The following is a 27,335-nucleotide window of genomic DNA, read 5'->3' on the forward strand; positions in this document are numbered from 1 at the left end:
AAGTTAATTAGTTAGATCCTCTCATCAGAGGTGGGATCCAGCAGGTTCTCACCAGTTCCCAAGAGTGGGTTACTAATTATTTGTGTGTGCCGAGAGGGGGTTACTAATTGGGTCTGCTTTTCCGTTAGAAATTCCATTAGGTCCAAAAATCATAAAGTCCCGTTGTTTCCTATGTGGCTGGTTAGCGAAGGTAGAAAACGGGATAATTCTCCCTGTTGGGCTGTTTTAAAAACATGTTTTAGTAATACGGTAAAGTTCCTTGTTTAAGGAAAGTATCCTTCTTTTGATTTCTAGAAACAAAATTAAGTATTTTAAAGTATTAATTATTTGACAGGGAACCCCTTTTGGCCAATCTATTCACCCAAATCAATGACTCAGGCCTCATTCCTAAGTGTTACGGCCTTAACAGGGGTAAGGATTTTATTAAAGGAATTCTCCACCAGCTGCTAAAAAGTGTAACAGCACACATATATATTTTAAAAGTAGCAAAGGGGAATGAACTCACATTGGCAGCGAGAGGGGCCGAGAGGAGATCTTTTAGACTGTGTAATACGGAGAAGGAATTCTAGCAATGGATATTCCACAGAGTAGCAAGAGTCCAAATTGAGTTTAAACGTTTTATATAAATTTGTTCAAAAATACAAACACACAGTGAGACATAAGGGCACATACATTCAAGTTCCTAAGATATAAAAAGGTTTTAGAGATAGATTGGATAATAGAGAAGGGAATGGGGATTGTTCTGGGGTGATACTTTACCTAACGATTCTTAGAAGGGTAGAAATAGAAGGCAGGGATTCCATGCCAGCACAGGAACCCAATGGAGGACGAATTCATGTCTCAACAGAGACAGGAACATGTGGCAAATGAGCAATATGTTGCAGGTAAACTGAACCTTTATACCCTTTTGCCCAGGAAGAGGCGGAACTAGTGAGTTATAAGTTTCCTTTTTCTAAATTCTCTGGAATTTCCCATGCTGGGCTTGCTGGGTGCTGAGGTCATTTAGTCATCTCATCTACTGCTAACCCGGGACAATGGGGCCAATTGCTCTTAATGGCTTTATGCAAAGTAACTCTTACAGTCTCTGCCTTCAGCATTCAGATTTGAATGAGGCTGATTGATTCAGGATGGGATAAGTGGTTTTAGGAGAGTCATTACAAAGGGAAGGAAATGCAGAGAAGTAACTATTTGTTTGCTGACCTGGGTTCCCAGAAGAGATAGGAAATGCAGTATTTGATAGCTAAAAGTGGCTTTCCGTATTCTTTGTCTTAACAGTATCTTTGCAAGGTGTGTTAATCAAGATCATGCCCAAAAACAAAATGTGACCTCCAGGTTATGCAAAAGTAACTCATCCACTTGATTAGATTTTGTAAAGCAGACTTTTTGCCTGTGGCCTGCTTTCAGCTGGGACACTCTGCTAACACCCATACAAACAAGGAAACTGGCATGTTGCAGCATATAGCATAAGAAACAATATGAGAAATATGAAATCCAATATTTCCTAAGCCAGGATATACAGGGCAGGGTTACATAAGCCTTGGCTATCTGTAGTCATTGTACCTATTTATACACTTTTTTGTGTATATGAGATACAGGATATGGAACTCAGGAGAAGTGTATGTTGCTGTGAACATGGCATGAAATGTGTGTCAGCAGTGGCGTAGCTGCCACAGGGACATTCGGGGACAAACACCCCGGGCAGCCCTGTGGGAGTCTGGGGGGGGCGCAAAAATCAGCCCCGCACTTCTGGGAAGGAGGAGGGGTGGGGCAGGGCCTTGGCGTGACATGTGCACCCACTTGGGCCCAGCCATGCCCCTCCTCCTTCCTGGAAGTGGCTGGGCCTCAGCCTGTGCCCGTCGGTCGCCCTCCAGCCGTGAGCATGCTCTGGAGGCCAGCCCTCCCCTCCCCCATGGTTCAGCCAGCTGAAAAATGTAAGGGGGAGGGGCCCTGGACATGGGGGATGGGTTTGACTCCTCCCCCTTCCCTCCTCCCCCATACCCCACCAAGCTGTTTTTTCAGCTGGCAAAGCAGCCAGCTAAAAAAGCTTTGACTGCTTTGCTGGCAGAAAAAGTTAGGGGGGAGGGGGGAGGTGCAGCGGGGGGGCCTTCAGGGTGGGGAGGGCACACCTGCTGCACCGCTCCCCGCCATTTTGCCCCGTGCGCCATTTTCTCCCCCTTTGCCCCTGTGTGTCAGGCCCCTTCCGCACACGCAAAATAATGCGTTTTCAAACCATTTTCACAACTGTTTGCAAGTGGATTTTGCTATTCCGTACAGCTTCAAACAGCACTGAAAGCACATTATTCTGCATGTGTGGAATGAGCCTCAGTGAGGTTAGCATGGTTTGGCCGGAAGGGGGTGGGGTGAAAGGTTGTGAGAATCCTTGAAGATCATGAAGAATAGAGAGAAGCATGGTAAGATCCCTCGTGACTCGGAACCCGCTTTCTTTACCCCTGGTCAACAGTTTCATTGTGAATCACTTCTTGTCGCCTGTGATGCCAAAGTACAATGTCTTTGAAGAATGTTTCTTTTCTCAGAGTTGCATTTGGAAACTGCAATGGTTTGGCTGTTGTGGATTTTATGCAGAAGACCACGCTGCTGAGCCTCGGAACCGCCGACATCTACGGATCCACTGATCCGTACCAACGCCAGCCTCGCTCTCCCCGCCGAAGCAAGCAGTTCGCTGCAGGTAGGAGATCAGAGAGAGTTGGGACGGGCTCGGAGGAGTCTTTGCCTTTACTGCTTGTGGCTTTTGAAATAAGTTTGAAATGCGTGCATGCGTAAGTCGGAAGAATGCGTATGGTCACCCCAGGGGTGTCTGACTGACCGCTTGTCTAGTACTGATATCACTAGAACCACCACAAGTTGTTTGGTTCCAGTGGAAAACTGACTCAGCTTTGGGCAGTTTTCTTTCAAAGTTCAGCTTTCTTGCTAATGTGCATGATGTTCAAGGTTAACCGTTTGATTCCTTCCTCTTTGTGAAACATTTACAAAGTGAAGAAACGTTAGTTTAAAACCCATCAGTGTTTTCTGCTTTTATTTTGATTTTCCTCTGCAAATTGTGGAGTTAATCCAAACAAGCACTGAATGACTACATGGTATGCGTGCAGCAGCCCACTGGTTTCTAATTTAATTCTGATTCCTTCCACTTTTAGCATTAGGTATCAATCAAGATTCAGCTAAATGGAAGTATGGTGAGCATTAGAATTTATACGTGGGCAGGAAAAACCTGTAACTCATTTTCAAATTAAAATGTTTCAGACAAGAAAATAAGTAGTCACTTAACAAGTTTTCACAATATTTTGCTAACCTAAATTTCAAAACTACATGGAAATATTTTTAGAAGCCTCAGATGTAAATTATGAAGGCTGGATAAAAACTGAACTTTTGGCAAAAGTTGTAATCTAGCCACGAGGTTTTTAAAAAGTTAAGTTAAGAAAAACACAAGAGGTAAAACTCTTCTTTGTAGCCATATGCCCTCCCTACAAGTTACAAGTATACATACGCACAGGGCTAGTAGAGTGGAAAGGGAAAAGATAAGTATTTGTACCACTACCATCAACCTATCATAAACATCCATTTTTTAATTTGCTCAATTATTTCTTTACATATTTCATCTTCCTAGGCAGACTCACCATCACAAAAATATTCATACTCCGTTATCCTGACACACCTAATATCAAACTCTCGCACTCATACCCCCTATCTAGAGTCATCTGGCTGAATCTGGCAACCAATGGAACGTTTGGGGGTGGGAACATGGGGGGGCGGGCTGCAACAATTATGTGCATCATTAGGTCACTTCTGGTATAAATCCAGAAGTGGCAGAGGGTAGCTCTGGGAATCACTGGAAACTCTATGGTAATGCCATAGAGTTTCTGGCAATTCCTGGAGCTACTCCCTGTCAGTGGAAATGATGTAATGGTCATGTGATGCTGCTTTAAAAAACAATTTCTCCTGACACCACTTGGAATGGCAGCGGGCAGCAGGACCTGAGGGCAAGAAATCCCCCACACTACTTTTGTAGTGTCAATGAAGTGTCCACATGGGGACATTCTCCATACTTTTCTCAAGCGGATTCCGCATGGGCCAAAAACATCTATATGAAAACAGTGTGAAAAGGCTTTACACCATTTTAAACCATTTTACGCCATTTTCACACCACTGTTTTTGACCCGCGCAGAATCCGCCTTAGTCATCCCCTCACACTCACTGGAGGGCTTTTTTGCTGGCGTTTAAACAAGGATAGCTGCTACATTACCGTATTTACTCAAAAGCCAGACGATTCTGAGTATATAAGACAGCCCGCCTAAAATAAGAGAAGGTTATGCCTTAACAGACCAGGTGATCGGGAGCAATAGCCGCAGAAGGCCATTGCTTTCACATCCTGCATGTGAGCTCCCAAAGGCACCTGGTGGGCCACTGCGAGTAGCAGAGAGCTGGACTAGATGGACTCTGGTCTGATCCAGCTGGCTTGTTCTTATGTTCTTATGTTATCCATGAAACAGATGACCCTGAGTTTAAAACAATCCCTCCTACAAAAAAGGTGGCAGTATAAACAAAGCTTTTTTTATCATATAGTTGCATAGTAGTCAATATGAAATAAGGAATATAGAACATAGAAGAAAATAATTAGTTTGAGTGCTTGCAGCTCTTTGCATTGTGTACCTCTTCACGAGTAATATCAGATGAGGCCGTTTCAGATTTCAAAAAGAAAGAGGTTGCCCCATCCCAAGAGTTTGCATGGGTGTCAAACTCGTGGCCCCCCAGAATTTTTGGACTACAGTTCCCATCATCCCCTGCCAGCATGCTGGCAGGGGATGATGGGAACTGTAGTCCATAACATCTGGAGGGCCACGAGTTTGACACCTGTGAACTAGAGGCTGATAGGAATGCACTGTTAAACCCCACTGTAAATCCACCCCCCAGTTCACAGTACTTCCTATGGATGTCACACTTCTCCAACATAATATGTGTCCAATCCATCAGGACATTTCCAATGAATGACTTGCTTTACTTTTGCCTACCTAAAGTGTGCACAAATGCATAGCAACTATAGCTAATGTTGTGCTAAACTACTGGAAACCCACTATTTTTTTGGGGGGTTTCTCTCTCATGGGAAACTAGAGCTCAGCTGACCACTGTTTATTTTATTTTATTAGATTTACTATCCCGCCCTTCCCCAGCACAAGGCCTTCTGTTGTTAAAGGGTATAGAGAAGACCTTAGCAAGGCTGAGGGGATTTCTGATCATGCCTTTTAAACTTATGAGCAATAGAACTTGTTTTCATTTAGCAAGCCTTTATTGGCATAGACAACAGTACAACAATAATAATTTAAAAAACGGATTAAAAAGCATATACAATGCAGGAAATAAATGTTAGGTCGAAGGAAATCTACTGGCGTTTAGTGATTTCCAGGAGAAAGTCTGCCACTATCATACAGAGAGAAGGATCAGGATTGTCCAACAAGTAGTGTAATCTAATTAAATCGGGGAGATGGGGTAAATGTAAAGGAGTAAGATTCACATACTTGGATCTGATTTCCTTGAATCTGAGACAGTGTAGTAATTGATGGGCCAGAGATTCAACTGAGCCATCATTACGTGGGCACAATCTTTTAGCCTTTTCTTGCTTATTAAATCTGCCATGTAACAAGGCAGAAGGCATAACATTAAACCTGGCGAGCATTATGGCTCTCCTTTGAGCAGGGTTTATTAAGCAGAACTTGTTTTCAATGATGCAGGACAGAAGCATATCATAAGATGAGAGACAAACAGCTTCTTTTGCTGCTTGTAGGGTTGTCACACACCAAGTGTCACCTGGAGATCTTCTGGAATTGCAGTGATCTCCAGCCGACAGGGATCAGTTGGCCTGGAAGAGCTGGCTACTTTGGAGGATGGACTTCATGGGATCACATACTTTCTAGGATCCTTCCCATTCCCAACCTGGAGATGGCAGTCCTAGCTCCATGGCTGAATAAAGCCACCTCAGCATTAGGGGCATGTCTAGGTGGAGTCCAACACCGCATCTGATGGTGAATCCTTGAAGGCAACTTCAGAGCCCAATTTCAGCCATTGCCAAGGGAGCCCAGTGTGGTGTAGCGGTTAAGAGAGGTGGACTCGAATCTGGAGAACCTGGTTCGATACACCACTCCTCCACAAGAAGCCCGCTGGGTGACCTTGGGCCAGTCACAGTTCTCTCAGAACTCTTTCAACCCCAACAGCCTCTGTTGTGGGGAGAAGAAAGGAGTTTGTAAGCCGCTTTGAGAGGCCTGACAGTTGAAAGCATCTGAACTCTTCCTTTTCTAAAAACCCCAATAAGAATAACAAACGTCCTCAGAGTGTTCCAAAATTACCCTTCAGGATAAACCCTGGCTACTTCTATGGCTACCAGTCTTGATCCTCCTTGATCTGAGATTGCAAAGGCCTTAGCAGACCAGGTGCTCAGGAGCAGCAGCAGCAGAAGGCCATTGCTTTCACCTCCTGAACGTGAGCTCCCAAAGGCACCTGGTGGGCCACTGCGAGTAGCAGAGTGCTGGACTAGATGGACTCTGGTCTGATCCAGCAGGCTAGTTCTTATGTTCTTATGTTCTTAACCTAGTTCTGCCTCTTCCCCTCCCCTCTGTCACCCACCCACCCCACATATTCTTTTCCTTGAAAAATCATTTCCTTTGTTGTGTTCTCTGACCCCAAAAGGGTCAGCAAAAAGCATCGGTGAAGGTCCTACTTCCTGAGCTTGCCGAGATGCTGGTTTTTGGTATCACCTCCTTTCACTGTGGTCTGTTTTCTTTCTCTTCCCTCTGCCTGCTGCTGGTGCCGGTGTATTCTGGCATGCCCCAAAGACAACTTTTGCATGCGTGGCTTCTCTAACTTTTATCCCGATTTAACGAAACGGATCCGTACTTCCTATCAGAGTAAGTGCTGGCACAGTTAGTCCTCGTGCTTTGTCCAGACTGGTACGTGACTTGAATGTGTGCTGTCAAACACATTCGGCATGCATGCTCTTCCTGTTCTTTCTTTGGATGTGACGTGTGAAACATGTTTGTGCCAGTGGCGATGTTCTGGTATAACTCTCCCCTATTCCGATTGTGTTTCCAGTTAAATGTGTGGCAAGAACATGAGTTTATGTGGGGTGGTGGAATCAATCATTCTGTCCTATCAATAACAGGTATTTTTGGAATCAATACGAAGGTTTTTCGTGACTTTTGTCGGAGGCTGTCAAGTTGAGGTCGTTGCAGGAGCTGTAAGGCTAGCAAAGGGTTAACTGTGCTAAAATCACAGACTTTGAGCTTTCAGGAAGTATGGAACTGCCCTTAACAGAGAAGAAGAGTTGGATTTATATCCCCCCTTTCTCTCTGTAAGGAGACTCAAAGGGGTTTATAATCTCCTTTCCCTTCCCTCCTCACAACAAACACCCTGTGAGGTAGGTGGGGCTAAGAGAGCTCAGAAGAACTGTGACTAGCAGGTCACCCAACTGGCATGTGTTGGAGTGTACAGGCTAATCTGAATTCCCCAGATAAGCCTCCACATCTCAGGCGGCAGAGCAAGGAATCAAACCCGGTTCCTCCAGAGTAGAGTACACCTGCTCTTAACCATTGCGCCACTATGCCACTGCTGCTCTTTCAGAGGACCTGAAATCTTTTTGAGCCAGGGGATCTTGCTTGGTATGAGAGGACCATCGGGTCAGAAGTTCTTAGCTGGCACCAAAATGGTGTAACGGTTAAGAGCAACTGGCTCTCCTCTGGTGAACTGGATTTGACTCCCCACACTTATACATGAGGCCTGGTGGGCGACCTAGGACCAATTAAACAGATCAGCAAATATATACAGTCAAACCAATACTAAAAAATTTTCAGGCCAGCCAAGCCTAAGAAACATGGACTGTATATATAGTGATACAAGGCAATGAACTAATTGGTATGAACGGTTTATGAATTATCTATTGAATTTATACTCAAACTATTTGCATATACCAATTAGCTCATTGCCTTGTATCACTATATATACAGTCCATGTTTCTTAGGCTTGGCTGGCCTGAAAATTTTTTAGTATAGACCTAGGACCAATCACAGTTCTCTCAGAACTCTCATTCCCACCTACCTTATCAAGTGTCTGTTGTGGGGAGGAGAAGGGAAGGAGTTTGTAAGCTGCTTTGAGACTCCTTGTGGTAGAGAAAAGCAGGGTATAAATTCAACCCTTCTTCTTCCTCGGCCTTCACAGATTGCCTGGGGCAAAATTATGAAACCCTCGCTTGGGTCTGTCCCAGAGGTGTTGGGGTGGTAGGTGGCTGTGAGCATGAGAATGAATCTCACTTTGGGGGCCTACCTTCCACTTAACCGATGGTGACCCCAATCTATGGATTTCAAAGCAAGAGATGAACACAGGTAGTTTGGCCGTTGCCTGCTTCTGCATCGCAACCTTCATCTTGGTGGTCTCCCATCCAAGTACTAATCACAACTGACCCTGCTTAGCTTCTGAGCTCTGACAAGGTCAGGCTAGCTTGGGCAGTCTAGGTTGCTTGAATATCTACTACCAGTCTCCAGTTCTTTTCTGGTAGGCAGAGAAATGCAAACCTCTGATTTCAACGGCCTCGTTGAACGAGGAGCATAAGGTGGATTTATGCAAGTTCAAGATTATGCAGGGAGTTACGGGATGTGGAAAGCTTGCATTCATCCATTACAGCCTTAATGGATGAATTCACAGAAAATGTTTTATAGGCTGTGGCCGTTTTCCCCCTCTGCGGGTCCTAACTTGTATCCTCCTTCTACCATTATAATTCAGTTCTTGGCAGGACCTCAGTCGTGAATTAGGCAACGCCTCCAACTCAGTGTTTACAACGCAAATGCCAGCTCCTCCACAGAAACATAGCTTCCCAAAATGGCACCTGGGGCCAGAGGTGGGATCCAGCAGGTTCTCACAGGTTCCCGAGAGTAGGTTACTAATTATTTGTGTGTGCCGAGAGGGGGTTACTAATTGGTGATTTTGCTACGTGATTTTTGCCTTCGTTACGCCCCTCCTCTCAGCAGTAGCGCGCAGAACTGGAAGCAGTCTAGCAGGAGGTGCACCGGCGTGCGTGGCAGCCTGCGCCTGCGTGCATTCGTTTCCCGCCCAAGGACCGGCACAGTGGCTGCATCCTTTCCACAACCCCGCCCAGGAATCCCCTGCCCCCGGAATGCCCGGCCACACCCCCGTCGTGCCCCGCCCAGCCCCACTGGCGCTACGCCACAGTTTGAATCCCACCACCATGGGAACCTGTTACTAAAATTTTTGGATTCCCACCACTGCCTTTGGCTCAACCTGGGCAGTGGGTCCCCCCGTCAGCTGCACCCTTACCTAGAACTACCCATGGAGTTTGGGGCAGGGACGCAGTTGAACGCCAGAGAACAGGGCTCGGCCTGTCCCCGATCTTCACTGATCTCCATGTGGAGTTTGGGAGCGGAGCCACTTGGGCTCTTCCCACCCACATCTCCACGTGGAATTCAAAGTGGGGCTAACAAGGTGCATTGTTCAAAATCAGGCTGAGTAGGACAGAAAGAGCTTACGGAACTAACCAAGGAGCTTCTATAACTTTTAACCACCCAAGGAGCTTCAATAAGTCTGTGCTGGCAGGCGAGGAGGAAAATCCAAAGATCACAGGAGAGGTCTTTCCCCTTTGCAGCGTTGCACGTTCAGCGGGCTTTGCTCTGAAGAGTGAAGCACTGGAGCACATCTAGAGAGGTGATATAGAAGGGCTGTGCAGGTGATGACCTGCGCCTTGAGTTGAACTTGAAAACTAATTGGTAGCTCAAGGAACAACTATAGAAGAGGTACAATATGATCACTCCCCTGAGTTCCCAGTTGTGAACAAGCTGCAATTCTCTATCTGCTGCGAGTCTCACAGTATTCTGCAAAGGAAAACACAACAGACTGGGGCTTTTAAGCAGTGATGCTAAATGACCCTTTCTGGTGTAGTCTTTAGAAAGCAGCTGAAAACAACACCGCTCCAGAGAGCATTTTGTTTCTAATGTTTAGCTATAGCCCTGGCTGGATTTTTAGTATTCTCTGTTGGTCTTTTTGACTTGAACAGGTGCTGGCATCCTTCTTTGTTGTACCGTTTGGTTTTAATGTTATCGTTCTCCTTGTTGTGGCTTTTCAAATGCGTAATGTACCTTAAGGTTTTGGGGGAAGGTTCTTTAACTTCAGGGCCCTCTTCTTACTCAGTTCTCCAATCTTCTGTCTGCTCTATATGAACTCTCCGTAAATCTATGTGAATTTGTTGAACGTTTCTTTTCCTCGTTAAAACCAGACTGAAATGATTGGGAGATATTTTCTCAAAGACCTCTTGTACCCGTGAGCAACTATCCATAGCTTCATTTTCTGTCACATTCACAGACTATGACTGCTTTTAGAAAAAAGAAAAGAAAAATGAAAGGTTGTTGTGGGTTTTCCGGGCTGTATGGCCGTGGTCTGGTAGATCTTGTTACCCAGCTTTCACAGGTTGTGAACTTATTTTTAAGGAATCTCCACCAGCTGCTAAGAGTGTAACAGCACACAACTATTTTAAGTAGCAATGGGGAAAATAACTCGGCTTTGGCAATGCAGAGGCAGGCTGGGTAGGGATCTTTTTAGACTATGTATACCCGAAATGGCTTGAAACGTATCTGCAGAGAATTCACAAAAAACCAAATTGCAGTTTCAATATTTTTATATAAATTTTGGTTGCAAACAATCACACAGTAAGAAGTCAAGGCACATACACACAGTTCCTAGTATATAGATAGGGAGGAAAGATAGGTGGGAAGATAGAATGGGATTTGGGGAAGCAGGGGGTCATACGTTAACTAAATCAGCTGAAGAAAATCTAGAAGAAGGCAAGGATTCAAATGACCAGCATCTGAATCCAGGCGAATGACGAATTCGTGTCTCACACCAACAAGACCAAGGGAGGTTCAAGTTAGCAATGAGCACTGGAATTGGGGTGCTCAGTACTTTTATACCCTTTTGCCCAGGTAGGGGCGGGAACAAGTGTGTTTCAGTTTCATTTTCCTAAATTCTCTGGAACTTCCCATGCTGGACTTGCTGGCTTGAGCTCTATCTATTGTTCTAAGTACCCGGGACAATGGGGGTCAATTGCTCTTAGATTAAATCAGGAAGCACAGAATGGCTTTATGCAGAGTAACTCTGTAGAGACACTGCCCAAGTTATTCAGATAGACATTTGATTAGGACAGGGTGAGCGGTTTAGGAGAGTCATAACAATGGGTGGAGGAAATGCAAAGAAGCAACCATTTGTTGCAGAGCCATTTAGCATCAGATACCAAGGAGGTTTTCCATATTCTGTTGTCTTACAGCATTTTAGCAAGGTGTGGTAATCAAGCATGCCCTTAAACAAAATGAGATCTCCAGGTTATGCAGGAGTAACTCATCCCCTTGATTAGATTTTGTAAAGCAGACTTGTGACGCTTTGGACATGCTGCTACCTACACAGAGAGGTGCTGTGAAAACTGGCTTCTGCCAATATGATTTTAAAGAAAATATACTGCAGTAATATATACATACATGTGGGGGTAATCAGGGCCGTATATATGTGGGGGTAATCGGGGCCATAACAATCTTGTTCCTAACATTTCGCCTGCATCCGGGGCTGGCCTCTTCAGAGGTGCATTACGGAGAGAAGTCTGTTACACACCGTGTCCAGTCGCCACAGATGCAGGCAAAACGTTAGGAACAACATCTAGGAACGTTAGGAACAAAACGTTAGGAACAATGTCTGCCAACAATATCTACCAGACCACAGCCACAACAGCCTGGAAAACCCACAACAACCAGTTGAATCCAGCCGTGAAAGCCTTCGACAAAAATGAAAGGGATTCAAAGATTTGAAGTTGAGGCTGAGATCCAGGGGTTGCCCCCAATCTATGTAGATGGACTTAACAGCAGTAGGCATATAACAGAACAGAACAGGTGGGCAACAATGGATTGGAAAATTCCTAAAGATTTGGGATTGGCACCTGGGGAGGGCCCCCAGTGGGCTATATAATGCCATAGCATCCACCTCGCCCATCCAGCATCTGGGGCTACCAGTTGAGGATGGGACCAGTTGCTTGATTTAGAGGGCGTAGAGTCCAGGGCCCCATCCAGCCCTTCTTTTGAATGGATGAGCTCACTTTCCCCAGGGCACACTCAGCCACAAGGACACACATGTGGAGCACCCATTTGTGCAAGATGTTCCTCATCCAGTCAGGGCTGTGCGGGCAGACACTTTTATTTACGTACTTGCATTCCCTTTTACCAGCTCCTGGCGCAAGTCTCGTTCACTTGGTCTGTGTCTTGTTACAGCCGCCGCACCGTCGGTTATATGAAGTAATCGCACGTTGCAGTGCTGTCATTGATCGACATTTTAAAATTCTGTACCTTATCAGGCCTCACCGAGTTGTCTGACGGCCCCATTTCGCTGGAGCTGGAGCGCTGCAAATCCCCAACCGCCTCAGGTAAAAGTGAGCGGCTCGTGACGCACCAATTGACGCGAGAGTTCTCTGTTTCCTCAATGTTTCGAAACCCCAGGGAACGATTTCTCTCCATTACGGTGCACAGTTTTAAATATTACTGCTGTTTGTGTGACAAACCTATGAAGAAGAAGCAATGGGGGGAGGGAGAAAAGGGGGGGGAAGTATCGTTTGAAAATGTATGAAGAAGAAAATTACTATGAACTGTAAAATTCAAATGATACAATAATTTTTTTTAAAAAAAGTTTTAAATATAACATGTGGCAAAGTACTGTTAATGAGGTTGGGTGGCATGGATCCATTCTGAGAATGGCCCGAGGGTTGCCAGCAGCAACCAGCAAATCCTCGAGAGGAATTGGGGGACAGGAACAGGTATGCTAGTGTCATTCTGATGCATGATGTCACTTCCACACCAAACTGGGTGTGACATCACCACATCATGGCAATGCACGAGGATTTGCCTCAAACTCTATGATTTAACCCTACCCCCCACCCCCCATCCCCATGCACATGTTGCCAGGGTCTGGGAGGGATTCCTAGGAGGTCATTCGCTATAGCTATAGTGGGAGATCTGGAATCCCAAAAATTGTGCTTTTTTCTGGCATCTGGAGCTCCGCTCTGACATCCGGGATGACCTCTGTACCATACCAGTGAAATGGATCCAGGGGATCTAACCTGTGTTATTTGACAGATTATTTGGGGAGGCTGGCCGCTGATGCCCCCCCCGTTAACATCTGTGGATCCTGCCGTCCCTCCCCTCTTTTAGGGGATTGGTTGGTAGGTCGCCTCTTATTGTATTATTTATTGTATTTGATATTAATACGCTTCTTTTAATGGGGTTTTAATGATTCAAAGACTATAGAGCCATTTATTATGATTTATTTGATGATTTGAGATTTGTTGATTTTATTTTGTGCTCTATTTGTATGTTCATGTTCACCGCCCTGAGCCCTTCGGGGGAGGGCGGCATATAAATGTAATAAATAAATAAATAAATACAATAAATAAATTATTTGTTAATAGAATTGTCTGACAGAAGATTTTAATGAGTCTCTTGCATCAAGGAATCGGTTATTTTAGCCACTAAGATGTAGCCCCACGCTCTGTGCCGTGTCCCGGTATTTCTCAGCCCCTTAATTATTCTAGAGCACGGTATTACTGTAGAAGCGATGAATAGCAGAAAGCTATGGCAGCTCTCTTAGGGCCTAGACCGGGGATCTCCAGCCTACAGCCCTCCAGATGTTCATGGACTACGATTCCCATCAGCTCTGCCAATTGGTCATGCGGGCAGGGGCTGATGGGAATTGTAGTCCATGAACATCTTGAGGGCCGTAGGTTCGAGACCCCTGGCCTAGACTTTAGAACTAACAACTATGTGCCCCTCTTCAGCCTTTGAACCCTGCTCCCCACCCTTCCAAATCCTCCCCATCCTGAGAAGGCCTCGTGTATGGTTGTGCTCCAGACCCCTTTTCTCCTTGGTTTCTTGGTTGCATTGATTCCACGGCTACCTGCGCATAGCTGTTTTTGTCCAGCTTGGGTCTCAACTGCAGCCATTTTGTCAGAGCTTCAAGGGACATTTGTGACACCTTTTACCTTTCCAACCATTTTACTGCAATTCTTCCCAAATCTGCTATGCTACAATTTTTGGAGAGAAGGTTGAGGTCAAAGTGGAATGAATGCCATGTGGACGGGAGAGTACAGATTTTTTCCCTCTCTCCTGCCCACAACAGTGCCATTTTTCCTGCCCCGATCCTCCCTGTGGTCACCATGCCCACATCTACAACTGATCAACTTTTTTGGGTGAGCCACAACCCCTGTGGAGTGACCGAACCAGAAAATTCGGTAGCCCTCTGGCTGTAAAATAGGGATCATTCAAGATACTTGTGGCATGCTCAGTTCTACATAGCAAGAAAGATGCCCAAGATCTGATGTATTTTGGTCATATATCTTTTGGTCATATATCACAGTGGGGTGGAGGTGCGTGAGTTGTCCCATTGGATTCTCCCTAGGGCAGGGATCTGCAACCTGCGGCTCTCCAGATGTTCATGAACTACAATTCCCATCAGCCCCAATTGGCCATGCTGGCAGGGGCTGATGGGATTTGTAGTCCATGAACATCTGGAGAGCCACAGGTTGCCGATCCCTGCCCTAGGGAGTCCCGGTCACTTTTGCTCCCTTGTCCCCCGCTTCTGTAAAGTGACCTTTGCGATTCTAAAGGATTGGTTTTGTACATAAACGCATCGTCTCACTTACTAAAATATCCTGCTCTCGTTAAAGATCATGTGAACGGACACTGCACGAGTCCCACTTCTCTAAGCTCTGGAAAACGGCTCTCTAGCGCAGATGTCACAAAAATTAACCGTCGGGTTTCCGGCAAGCCTCCGTTTCGGAAAGCTCAGTCGGCTGCCTGCATGGAGATTTCCCTGCCAGTCGCAACGGAAGGTGAGTGTCTCTGAGAATCATGGATCCGTTACTTTCACCTTCCAAAAAGATGGGCAGGCCATAACTGCGCTATTTAACTTGAATCTCCCGGCCAGCAGGATATCTAAACTGCTGATCAGGTGCTGTTGTTAGGTGGAGATTATTTCCCATATTTGAGACTGAAACCGAATGAGGTCTATGAATGGAGTTCTGGGGTTTGGTTGCTTCATTAAATAGCAAGTTGAAGTATGTTCATTCCAGGTGCTTACATATACAGATTTACTTTTTGGCCCATTGTGGGGCCAGTTTGTAAATGACCTAGAGGCCTGCTGGAAGGGCCAGAGTGAGGGGGAACTGTGCCTGGGGCATGCCCCGCCACGCCCCAGAATGCCCCTGCTATGCCCTTGCCATGTTCTGACACCGGGGGGCACCCGGTGCGTCACACCCCTTGTCCCCTCGGCACTACGCCACTGCCTGCTTGATGAAACTGAAAAGCAGGGCAAGTTCTTCACCCAAGCCAACCAAGCAATGCTCTGTCTGCAAGGGTTTGGCTTGTTCCTCGCCAACTGTGGCATGGGAAATTGGCACATGCCAGAAGATGGTTTCATCTCCATGTTCCTTCTGGACTGAAGTGCAGCAGATCTTACCCTGGGCTTGCCTGCAGTGGGTCAGCTTCTACCCTTGGCCCCAATCCCCTAAACTTGGTCGTTTCCCCACTTACCATCTGCTGCGCGCTACTCTCGCCAAGTAGCGCGGGGTCCCACGGCACTCCCCACTACAGGGGTGGCGACAACGCAGCCGCCCCAACGCTGCCACTCTCGCGCCCCCTCAGTGCGCGTCATTCCTGGCACTCCTCAAAACGGCGCCTTTTGATGACCCCGCGCTTTGGGGGAGCCCGGGAGTGCGCCAGAAATGACGCGTGCTGAGAGTAGCACGCAGGAAAGGGTGGTTGATGGTAAGTGGGGAAACGACCCTTGAGAAACTGAGGAGTGGGGAAGCAGTTAGAGAATGACCTTCATAACAGCACTGTAGGAATTTCCCCATATCTCGGGTGTTTACCATAGAGATCAGGGGAAATTCTTAGAGCTTCACCTGGAAGTGATATCACATCCTTTCCAAACTCTACCCTCCCCAGGTACTACTCTCAAAATCTCCTGGCATTTGATAATGCTATGCTTGCGACCTTTGGAGCAAAAGCTCCTCGGTATACAATCATTTAACTGATGCTCTTAGGAGTCCTTTAATCTTAGATAATCTTGATCCTTACTTTTGCGAAAGCGTAGCAAAATATCAAGATTATAGACGCAAATCTAGATGGTTACTAAGCATTAGATTGCTATCATCATAACAACAACAACGTTGGTTACATTAACTATTTGCTACTGGCATACAGTGCCTACCTCTGCCAGTAACCTGTGGGTTCACGGTCATCCAAAGTCAAATAACCTGTGGGTGATTCATAGAGAGATGTCGTAGTTTTCTTATCGATTGCCAGATGGTGTGACAATTGAAGGCTGCGGCAACCTGTTGGAGTCAGACCCATTGTTCGCCCATTTCCTTGTCCCCTATCCCTTGTTCTGTGTTTGTTGCCACTCCAACAAACTCTGTGTTTTATAGTGGAGTGTTGATACTGTGTGTTGTTGTGATGCCTGGGTTCTGTGGGTGGGTCTTCAGTCTGGTCTGTGGAGATGGGAATGGCACTTTTGATGAGTCCATTTGGACTACACTATTGATAAGACTCTGAATGTTTGTTGTATTTATCTGTCTTTTATGGACAATTGTTTTATTGTAATTTGGAATGCCAATAAAGGCTTGTCTACTACAAAAGCTCCTCGGGAAGGCAAGGGCTAGGACATTTTCAGTAGTGGCCTCTGTCCTCAGAACCATCTCCCTGGATACTTTCACAAATATCATTTCATTTCAGCTAATTGCCAAGCTGTTCATTTAAATCTAATAAGCATTTCTGGGCTACTGAGCTTTGCTGTTATTTCAGCTGCATCTCTACCGACAATGGTCTTAGAACAGTAAATAGTCTGTCTGAGGCCCTGGAGAGCTTTTGTCAATTGTAACAGACTGTATTGGCATGGGTGGACTACTGGTCTGGCTCAGTATGTGGGCTCATATGTATGGCTTTCTTCGAACAGAAAACAGAGAAAACTCCTTCAGCCATTCCCGCAGCTCGAGCGTCTCCAGTATTGACAAAGAGGCTAAGGAAGCCATTACAGCTTTGTACTTCATGGAGTCATTTGTACGGAAAAACGACACTGCTGTATCTCCGTGTCTTTGGGTCGGTACAGGCCATGGTATGGTCTCGACGCTATCCCTTAACTTGCCTTCGGTGGATGAACTAAGGCATACGGAGCCTGTCACGGTTTCGCCAAGTGGTAAGCATTCTTGATTTTCTCCGCGTTTTCTTGAAAATCTTCAAAAATACACCACTGAACACGGGAATGTTATGTGTCTCTTTATGATTGTAGTGGGGGGTTGCAGTTACTAAAGGCAGGAACAGAGTGTATGAATGGCTATCACAGCCATTCTGAGTATCCCATCCATAGAAACACTAAGGCTCATTCCGCACATGCAGAATAATGCACTTTCAAACTGCTTTCAGTGCTCTTTGAAGCTGTGCGGAATGGCAAAATCCACTTGCTAACAGTTGTGACAGTGGTTTGAAAACGCATTATTTTGCGTGTGCGGAAGGGGCCTCTGTTACAAAAGAATTTCAACATGCTAATAAACAGACTCAGCATCCTATTCCTCCCTGTCTTGTCTTGCCAGTTGTCTCCCCTTGGCAGGCAACCTTCCACTTCTGCTTCCATGGTCACTCAATGGAACAGCAAGAGAAAAAAATTAGAACTGCATCACAGCATCCCATACGCTCTAGGAACCGCCACAGATCTCTATGGTTTTTACCATAGAGACTGGCAGAATTCCTAGAATATTGTGGATGCTGTGACATTACTTCTGGGGGCTCATGCCTTGCTAGACAGGAATCCTGAAGTGGGATAGGGTGACATTATTCAGTGGTGAAGGGAGATGGGTAGTTTCAAAAACATCATCATCATCATCATCATCATCATCATCATCATCATCATCATCATCATCATCATCATCATCATCATCATCAAATCCATCATGCTAAGTCGGGCAACAAGTGCTCTCCAGCATTTCTGGACTTGGGCGAGTGTTTCAGCCAAAAACACAGGCACAAAAAATGCACAGGTGTGCCACAACAATGCATGCGGTGTGCATGAACACTCATGTACACAGCACATGCACCTCCTCTACAGCCCTCATCAGCAGAGTTCACTAGCAGCCCCTGTTGGAGTCTTAAAACAGGCAACTGCAAGACTTGTGCATAAGCGCATGGGTCAAGTCAAGTCAACCTTTATTGGCACATCAGCATAAAAGACAGACAAAAAAGAATAGTCATCTATAATATAGTAGATCTTGACAATTGACTACCATACCATAGAAGTCGTCCTTTACATTTGTAAGCGCCTCTCGATGGCAAGACGTAGAAACGTGTCTGTTTTCTTGGTTATATTATCGACATCGTAATTCAACAGGTACAAGATTTTTGGTTTGCCCGACAAACATTTTCTTTTGCTAGGACCGACTGCAAAAGATTTATTCTGTCTCATAGAGAGGGCAGCACAAAAGCACGTGCTCAAGTGATTCGACACAGTTCATTGTGCATAATCAAATTCTTTCAGGATGGGAGGGGGATTTTCAAAGCTGATGGTGATGCATTACATCTCACACATGTAAGGCTTGGCACTGATATGGCGCTTTCGGTTGGATTACATCTTTGCCAGACGAGCTACCTTGGGGTGGATTCCAAAGGAGAGCAGAGCAATGGCGTAGTGCCAAGGGGGCACAGGGGTGCGCGACGCACCAGGCACGCGCTGGTGTGGGGGTGTGGCAGGGGTGTTCCAGGGCAGGGGCATGGCAGGGTCTCAGGGTGCATCCTTGCCCCTGGCGCAGTTCCCCCTCGCTCCGGCCTGGAGCAGAGAACAGAACTTACCAGCATAAGCACATGGGTGTATTTTTGACAGCTCAGCCCACGTAGGGCAAACTACACAGTCATGTGGATACTCAGCTTCTGCTCTGTCTGGCTCCTGCCTCCTTCTTTTTGTTAAGAAGAAGAAGAAGAAGAAGAAGAGTTTGGATTTATATCCCCCCTTTCTCTCCTGCAGGAGACTCAAAAGGGGCTGACAATCTCCTTGCCCTTCCCCCCTCTTAACCTCCTATGCCACTGCTGCTCCAAAACTCTCCTGGGGCATATCTCACTTTGTTGCCGCCCCCATGCAACGAGAAGTCGCATTGGCCCCTAGAGGAAACCAGTTGCTCCGCTGTGGATGTCAGGGCTGACACTGCATAACAGTTCGTCTGTCTTATCAGCCGGTCTTAAAGTGGCAGAAGAGGGAGATACCCACTCGCACAAATGTAATCCCTGCAAATTATTTTAGAAATGCTTCGCCGTGGCCAGTTAGTCCAGGGCAGTTTGTAAACTGTGCTGCATTTTGTTTCATAGGCATGCTTCTGACTCTGAAGGGAGCAGTCTTAACTTTCGGGTGCTTGGATTGCACGGGGACTTTGATACACCCTCCTTACGAGGCCTGGAGAGACCCCAAAAACAATACGGAGGACAGTGAACGAGCTCGGAAAAGGAAGCTGGTCATGCATTCTCCCTCCTCCTCTCAGGACATGGGAGAGCACCAGTTTGTGGTGGTCTGCTCCGAGAAGCAGGCCAAAGTGTTCTCGCTGCCTTCCCAGGCGTGCCTCTACGTCCACAACATCACGGACACCTCCTTCCTATTGACGGCGGACGTGGTGGCCCTCTGTAGCAGCGTTTGCCTGGCGTGCCTCTGTGCCAATGGGCATATCATGATTCTGAGGTACCTCAGTTGGCATTTGAAACTGAGCTGAAAACAGAATAAAGCATCATGGGATCCTTAGTGGGAAGGGAAGTGTTGGCAGTCTTAATGAAATACCGTGTCAACCAAGCCTTAGAATTGGTGACAGATAGTTTCTGAGGATGTGGTTCCCAGGGAAAATCCCATTCCTGATCTTGTTCATCTTGTATGAATTGACTATATTGGACAGGCAGTGTGGCATAGTGGTTGAAGTCTCAGATTTGCAGGGGTGCAGCTTGGGCTCAAATTCCCACTCAACCACAAAGTTGACCAAGTAATGTTGGACCTGTCACTCTCTGTGAGCCTTGGCCACCCCTACTCTAAAGGTTGTTGTGGGGTCAAAATGGGGGGAATGGGAAAATTATAGAGAATTTTCTCTCTCTTTCTCACAGTACTAGAACCAGGGGGCATCCATTGAAAATGCTGGGGAGAAGAATTAGGACTAATAAAAGGAAACACTTCTTCACGCAACGCGTGATTGGTGTTTGGAATATGCTGCCACAGGAGGTGGTGATGACCACTAACCTGGATAGCTTTAAAAGGGGCTTGGACAGATTTATGGAGAAGTCGATCTATGGCTGCCAATCTTGATCCTCCTTGATCTGAGATTGCCTTTGCAGACCAGGTGCTTGGGAGCAGCAGCAGCAGAAGGCCATTGGTTTCACATCCTGCATGTGAGCTCCCAAAGGTATCTGGTGGGCCACTGCGAGTAGCATAAGAACATAAGAACATAAGAACAAGCCAGCTGGATCAGACCAAAGTCCATCTAGTCCCGCTCTCTGCTACTCGCAGTGGCCCACCAGGTGCCTTTGGGAGCTCACATGTAGGATGTGAACGCAATGGCCTTCTGCGGCTGTTGCTTCCAATCACCTGGTCTGTTAAGGCATTTGCAATCTCAGATCAAGGAGGATCAAGATTGTTAGCCAAAAATCGACTTCTCCTCCATAAATCTGCCCAAGCCCCTTTTAAAGCTATCCAGGTTAGTGGCCATCACCACCTCCTGTGGCAGCATATTCCAAACACCAGTCACACGTTGCGTGAAGAAGTGTTTCCTTTTATTAGTTCTAATTCTTCCCCCCAGCATTTTCAATGTATGCCCCCTGGTTCTAGTAGCAGGGTGCTGGACTAGATGGACTCTGGTCTGATCCAGCAGGCTCTTTCTTATGTTCTTATATATGCTGTCCTGAACTCCATGTATATAGATGGGTAGATTTAAAAAAATGTAATTCATTCATATGTACAACTGATCTCAGAACTCAAGGCTTATAACAAAAATCATAAAAGAGAAAGAAAAGCTCAGCTCTGCAGCGTACGAAATATTGTTGTGAAAATCCAGTCGCCTTTTAAATTCTATTCTCGCTTCCTTGGTTGTCACACAGCATCTTCTTTTTTTGATGTGCTTCTCAGTTTCCTTTTGAAATTGGTCTATTTATAACCAAGCGGTGGATTCTAGAGGAATGTGTTCAGAAACTCAGAGGCTGACTTTTAAATCGCTAGAACAGTGGTTCCTACCTTGGGGTACCTGTACCCCCAGATGCACACACCAGAGCATTTGGGGAGATGTGAAAAAAAGTATAAGGGGTTTGCTAATGGGGGGGGCACAATTGTAAAGGCATGGTCCCTGCCAGGGGGTACATGAGTGGAAAAAATAGGTTGGAGACCACTGCTCTAGAAGAAGGCAGAGTCTCGGAGCTGTATATCTCCAGGGCAGTGAAGCTGTGGCTTCCCTGAGCCTCTTCCTAGTCCTAAGAAAGAGATCCCTTCAAAGTGTTCATCACCGCACAAAGTTGATTTATGGAAATTAATCTTGGTCCTAAAAAGAAACATGTACAGGAAAGAAATCTTATGGAAAAGACAGGCAAAGTGAGCTGCATACAATGCATTTAAAATAATAATAATAATAATCTTGACAACGAGATGTCTGTTTCCCTGCAGTTTACCCAGTCTCCGCCCGTTGCTAGATGTTAATTATTTGCCTGTAACAGACACGAGGATCGCTCGGACTTTTTGTTTTACCAACGAGGGACAAGCGTTGTATCTCGGTTCTCCTACGGAAGTCCAGCGACTGACCTTCAGCCAAGAGATGTGCGACAATCTACAGGTGAGTCACCTCTTCACCCATTACAGAGTACACAGATCAAGTTCTGGGTCCCCATCCGTGCCCCGTGGAAGAGTTACACCTGAATTGTAGGTTCTCTTCGGTTTTGGTTTGTGGGGGGCCTAAATTATGTGTTGTGCCTAAGGGGGTTTCACCTCCTCCCATCTTCTGACCTTGAACACGTCTAAGGGAAGTCATTTGGCCTGTTGAAGGAATTCACAAGTGTTCATGAGGGGTTCTATACCCAGTGGGCCTCATAAGGCACCCCGGGGTGACTGCAGGTCAGCAAAATGCTGCATGGTAGCTGAAGAATCTTCCCCACGCACGTGCCATAGTCATGATCCAACCTGGGCGCTGCATGCACAGGCATTGATGATTAAAATATTGGGGACAGCTGCACCGTAAACTGTTGCAAACCACCCCTCTGCACCAATTTAGCTTTGGGTTTGAGTACACCAATAATGTTTCAGAAACTTATGAATAAATATATGTCTCAAAAATAATTGGATTATTGTAATGTGTTATATGTGGGGCTGCTTTGGAGGACAGTCAAGAAGGTCATGCTGATACTGAATGAATGCCTGCTGAGCACTGGGACAGTGGTGTAGCGCCAAAGGGGGGGGGGTGCACGGCGCACCGAGCACGTGCCGGTGTGGGGGCGTTCAGGGGTGGGGTGGGGGTGTGGCGGGGCGGGGCGCAGGGCGCACGCATACCCCGGGCACAGTTCCTCTTCGCTGCGGCCCTGCGCCGGGATCACCTCACCCCTATCTTGAGGAGTCTTCACTGGCTTCCAATGTGCTATCAGACTCAATTCAAAGGGCTGGTGCTAACCTATAAAGCCCTATATAGCTTCGGCCCTGGATACCTGTGAGAGTACACCAACCCACATATTTCTGCCTGGGCACTGAGATCAGAGGGGGAGGCCCACCTGGGTTTCCCATCCCCTTCATAGGTAAGGGGGTGTGGGCAGCCCGGAGGGCCTTCTCCGCAGTGGCCCCCACATCGTGGAATGCCCTCCCTCCAGAGATTCGCCAGGTGCCTATCTCTTGGGAGTTCTAGTGCCTGGCAGACTGTCCTTTTCACCTGGAAACCCCCTCCCCCCAAGATGTCTGCACACCCCTCCCTTTTTTGTGGGTGGGATGGGTGGATGCGGGAGATTTTATTGTGATTTTGCTGCTGTATGGGTTTTATTGTAGCCCACTCTGAGGCCGCAGTAAAGGGCAAGGAATAAGTGTAAATAAATAGAAATAGAAGCAGCCCCCTCCCCCCCATGGTGGTTTCTATGCTTGAAAAGGCATGGGATGGGGGACAAGGACTCCTGAGGCTGCTGCATTGTGCACTTGGTTGGGATGTATCTGTGTGCCGTGCCCCTTCCCCGGCCTTCACTTGTAGCTCGGTCCAGAAGAATTATGCACCAGTCAGGAGGAGGTGGTGCATGTGGACGCGGAGGGTCAGCTTATGAAAGAAATTCACGGGAGGAGCCAAGACAGAATGCAAATTGAACTTGTTTTGTTCCAAGTCAGAGGAGTTTGTCTTTCTAAAGTTTGACCTTGCCTTACACAATCGTTTTTCCTGTGCTTTGTTTTTTGGCTAGGACATGCTCGGGGTGTTGTTCACCCCCGTGGAAACCCCTGAGGCTCAGTACAGAGGCTTTCTGAAGGGACTCTTTGGTGGAACAGGAGGAACGCTGGACAGAGAAGAACTCTGTAAGTGATGATTCGCAGTCCCGTCAAATTCTGTACAGGGAGGGGGAAGAAAACTAGTGTGACTGGAGAGATTCACTGACCTGATGGGAAACAAGGAAAGCGCTGTTGCAGGCGACCATCTTTCTTTGAAGCTCTGCCTGTTTTTCAAAGCAAAGCAAAGCAAAGCCTTTATTGGCATACATAGAACAACAGCAACAAAACATAACAAACATAAAAATTTTAAAAGGCAAAAAGGATAACCTCAGATAAATACATATTATTACTGGCTCTGGATTATTTCCATAACAAAGCTTGCAACCTCTTCACAAAAAACAGAATCAGATTTATTCAACAAGAGAAATAATCTAATCAAATCTGTGAACTCAGATTGGAAGAGAGGGTGTAGATTGACATATTTAGATCTAATTTTAGCAAATTTAGTGCAGTGTAATAGCTGGTGAGCCAATGTTTCAACTACCTTAGAATTACAGCTACACAACCTTTTAGATTTTTTCAGGTTATTAAACCTATCTGCCTGCGTTTCTCTATCCCAGGGGTCTGCAACCTGTGGCTCTCCAGATGTTCATGCTGGCAGGGGCTGGTGGGATTTGTAGTCCATGAACATCTGGAGAGCCACAGGTTGCAGACCCCTGCTCTATCCCTAAATTGTGCTCTTGGGAACTAGCAAGAAAAGGGAAAATTGCTGGTATTTACAAGTGTCTGCCATACCTAGGCATGAAAAGGTTAACATCTGCTTTTATGCAAACAGGATGCTGAGATGCTGTCGTAATGAGTTGCCCTATTAATTAGCTATTGGTCAGTCAGATAGCCATGGCTTCCATGTTAGTGAGCACGTACATCAGAAGTTATAAAGTTAACTTTGTTTCTTTGTTCTAGCAGAGAATAATACACAACACGTGAGACGGGGAGCAGAGCAAGAGGTAGTCTTAAGTGTACAGCTAGTATCGTCAATATGTAACAGCAGCACAACGTTTGCCTACGTTTGCCAACGTTAATCCTACCCTTTCAGTTAGCAAACTCAAAGGCCCCTTCCGCACATACAGAATAAAGCACTTTCAATACACTTTGAAGCTGGATTTTACTGTGCGGAATAGCAAAATCCACTTTCAAACAATTGCGAAAGTGGATTGAATGCACGTTATTCTGCATGTGCGGAAGGGGCCGAATAGGCTCCTCTTCTTCTATTGGATGCTGCTTTTGTATCACTGCTAATTAAGTCTCTCTTTAAATGCACGCAACAAAAAGATTTATTCAGATAGATCACTGAAATGATCCAGTGCCTTGTCAAAGGCTTTCATGGGCAGAATCAACTGGAGAGGACAAAACAGATCACCCCCACCACCACATAGATCCTTCCATGCTGTGCCACAGAGAGAACCACATCTTACCATATCCTGCCTCTGTAGATGACAGCCACAGATGCAGCCATGCGACTCAGAAAACCCACAACAGCCTGTTGAAACAATATCTTGAGTTTCTTGGTTGCAGTCTCCTTTCGGTCGATAATTTGAGCCAAGGAATAGACAGTCTTCACAATTTTAACGTCTTCATTGTCACCCAGTGACAAAGGGAAGGGGAACTGCACCTGGGGCATGGTCTGCCTGCGTGCCCCTCCCACCCCCAACATGCCCCACCCCCAACATGCCCCCGACCTGATCCATGACTGCAATGGCGGCGCCCGGGGCGAGATGCCCCAGATGTCCCATTGCAGCTACGCCTCTGTTGTCACCCTTAAAATTGTGTAATTCCCCAGCACTCGTTATTTTTGTCTTTCTGATGCGAGCAAAAGATGAGAGGATACAAACATTATTGGCTGAGTGGAAACATATCCAAATGGGAAATTCATCTACAGATATCCCTACTCCTCCAGAAAACAGTGTCTGCCACCGAGTTGCGAGCTTACCGTTGGCAAGATTTGAGGAAGACAGAGGAAAAGATCTCATTGCGTGTCGGTCTTCGTTTTCAGTTGGCGAGGCCACGGCGGGAAAAGCATCTCGGAGTCTTGCTCAGCACATCCCTGGGTCCGGCGGAGTGGAGGGCGTGAAAGGGGCTGCGGGAAGTGCCATTGGAGAGCTGGCTCGGGCGCGCATAGCCCTCGACGAGAGGGGGCAGAAACTGGGAGAACTGGATGAGAAAACAGCCAGGATGATGGCCAGTGCAGAATCCTTGTCCAAACATGCACATGAGGTTGGTTTCGGTCCTGGGTGGGAAAGGAGGCTGCTCCAAAGGCTGGGGTTTGCTCAGAGGGCCATATATCTCCCCCCCGCCCTGCCCCGGCTTCTATGGGTATACTTGGCTGGTTCAGGAGGTCCTTCAGCACATGTGAATTTGAAAAGAATCGAAGTAGAATCTGAGGTGGGGCTTAATGAATGTCCCTCAGAGGGCTGACGGCCTCTCCCCCACAGAACCCAGAATCTCTAGGGCAGAGCCACCCCACTGGCAGAATGACATCGCCCGGCCCATCTGAGCCTCACATGATGAGAAGACCAGTCTTACCCACTGATCCTCCTTGATCTGAGGTTGCAAATGCCTTAGCAGACCAGATGCTCAGGAGCAGCAGCAGCAGAAGGCAGAAGGCCATTGCTTTCACCTCCTGCACGTGAGCTCCCAAAGGCACCTGGTGGGCCACTGCGAGTAGCAGAGTGCTGGACTAGATGGACTCTGGTCTGATCCAGCAGGCTAGTTCTTATGTTTGTATGTTCTAAAGAGGCAGGCAGCATCTCCCATGGTCCTTTGGGTGGGCAGAGCCATTGGATGTGGGTGGGGCAGGAAGGTTGCCCCTCCTTCCCTTCTTTGGGTGGGTGGGGCCAGGGAGGGCTGGGGGCAGGGCCCTTTTCCAGGACTGTTTCTCCCTCCTCCACGTTTCTGGTCGCTTTCAATGATCTCTGGAGACAACAAATTCATTTCCAATGGGCTACATCTGAACGAACCATCTCCCCAAAGTAGACAGTTTTGAGCTGATTTTTAAAAAATGATTGATGTTTTTATAATTTTTACCATTTTTAATAGACTTTTTAAAAGGGTTTCAGGGGTTTGGATGGGCAGGAGGAGGGCGTGAATTGCTGCCATTTTATTGTTGTGTGTGTTATTCATTTTGGAGTTGTATTCTTTCCTCATTTGTTAATTTATTTTTAGTTATTTGTTGCTGTTCTTTTATTCGTTTTGTAAGGCTTCCTGAGTTATTTTAACTAAGTTGGAATAAGTTGTGATTCCATCCTTATTTCCAAGGAGTTCAAGGGCCATACACAGAAATTCCCGATTTTATGCTCAGAGTAACCAGGGAGGTTGAAAAATGAGGGCTGCCCAGAGATCACCAGGGAAGGGTCATGTTTGACTGGGTCCGGGAATCTGTTTTCAGTCTGCTCGTGAACCATCTTCTTTCCCCAGTGATATGTGCTTCGGGTTCATAAATGCCTTGAATTTTGGAGATGTTTTTCATACGTTTGGGTGGATCCAAACTCTCATTCTCTATGCTTCCTACACTCTGTTTGGAAGAAGCCTCCTTAAGTTGGAGGCAGACTTGACCCTTGACCCGAAAGGAAAAGTGGGTATAAACGTTTTAAGAAAGAAATAAACGTTGCTCAGCGGTGTAGTAGGATCAGGGTAGAATCCACCCCGCTAAGAGGTAGTAATGAAGGATACAAGAAAAATTAGGGAGCAATATTTCCAGTGTCCTTGCAACGGTCATTTTTATTAGATTTCATTTCTCT

The 27,335-nt window shown here is 46.5% G+C and overlaps 1 protein-coding gene across 1 annotated transcript in view; it reads left to right on the plus strand.

Annotated features, from left to right (window-relative positions):
• Positions 1-27,335, plus strand: part of STXBP5L (syntaxin binding protein 5L) — a 92,035-nt gene that overhangs the window by 63,324 nt on the left and 1,376 nt on the right. The window contains exons 16-23 of the mRNA XM_048503574.1: positions 2,535-2,686; positions 12,398-12,466; positions 14,759-14,923; positions 17,047-17,286; positions 19,440-19,803; positions 21,757-21,922; positions 23,514-23,625; positions 25,592-25,812. Coding sequence (XP_048359531.1) covers positions 2,535-2,686; positions 12,398-12,466; positions 14,759-14,923; positions 17,047-17,286; positions 19,440-19,803; positions 21,757-21,922; positions 23,514-23,625; positions 25,592-25,812 — 1,489 coding nt within the window. The remainder of the gene's footprint in view (positions 1-2,534; positions 2,687-12,397; positions 12,467-14,758; positions 14,924-17,046; positions 17,287-19,439; positions 19,804-21,756; positions 21,923-23,513; positions 23,626-25,591; positions 25,813-27,335) is intronic.

The sequence above is a fragment of the Sphaerodactylus townsendi genome, linkage group LG07 (genome assembly GCF_021028975.2).
Source record: "Sphaerodactylus townsendi isolate TG3544 linkage group LG07, MPM_Stown_v2.3, whole genome shotgun sequence".
In the NCBI taxonomy this organism is placed as follows: Eukaryota; Metazoa; Chordata; class Lepidosauria; order Squamata; family Sphaerodactylidae; genus Sphaerodactylus; species Sphaerodactylus townsendi.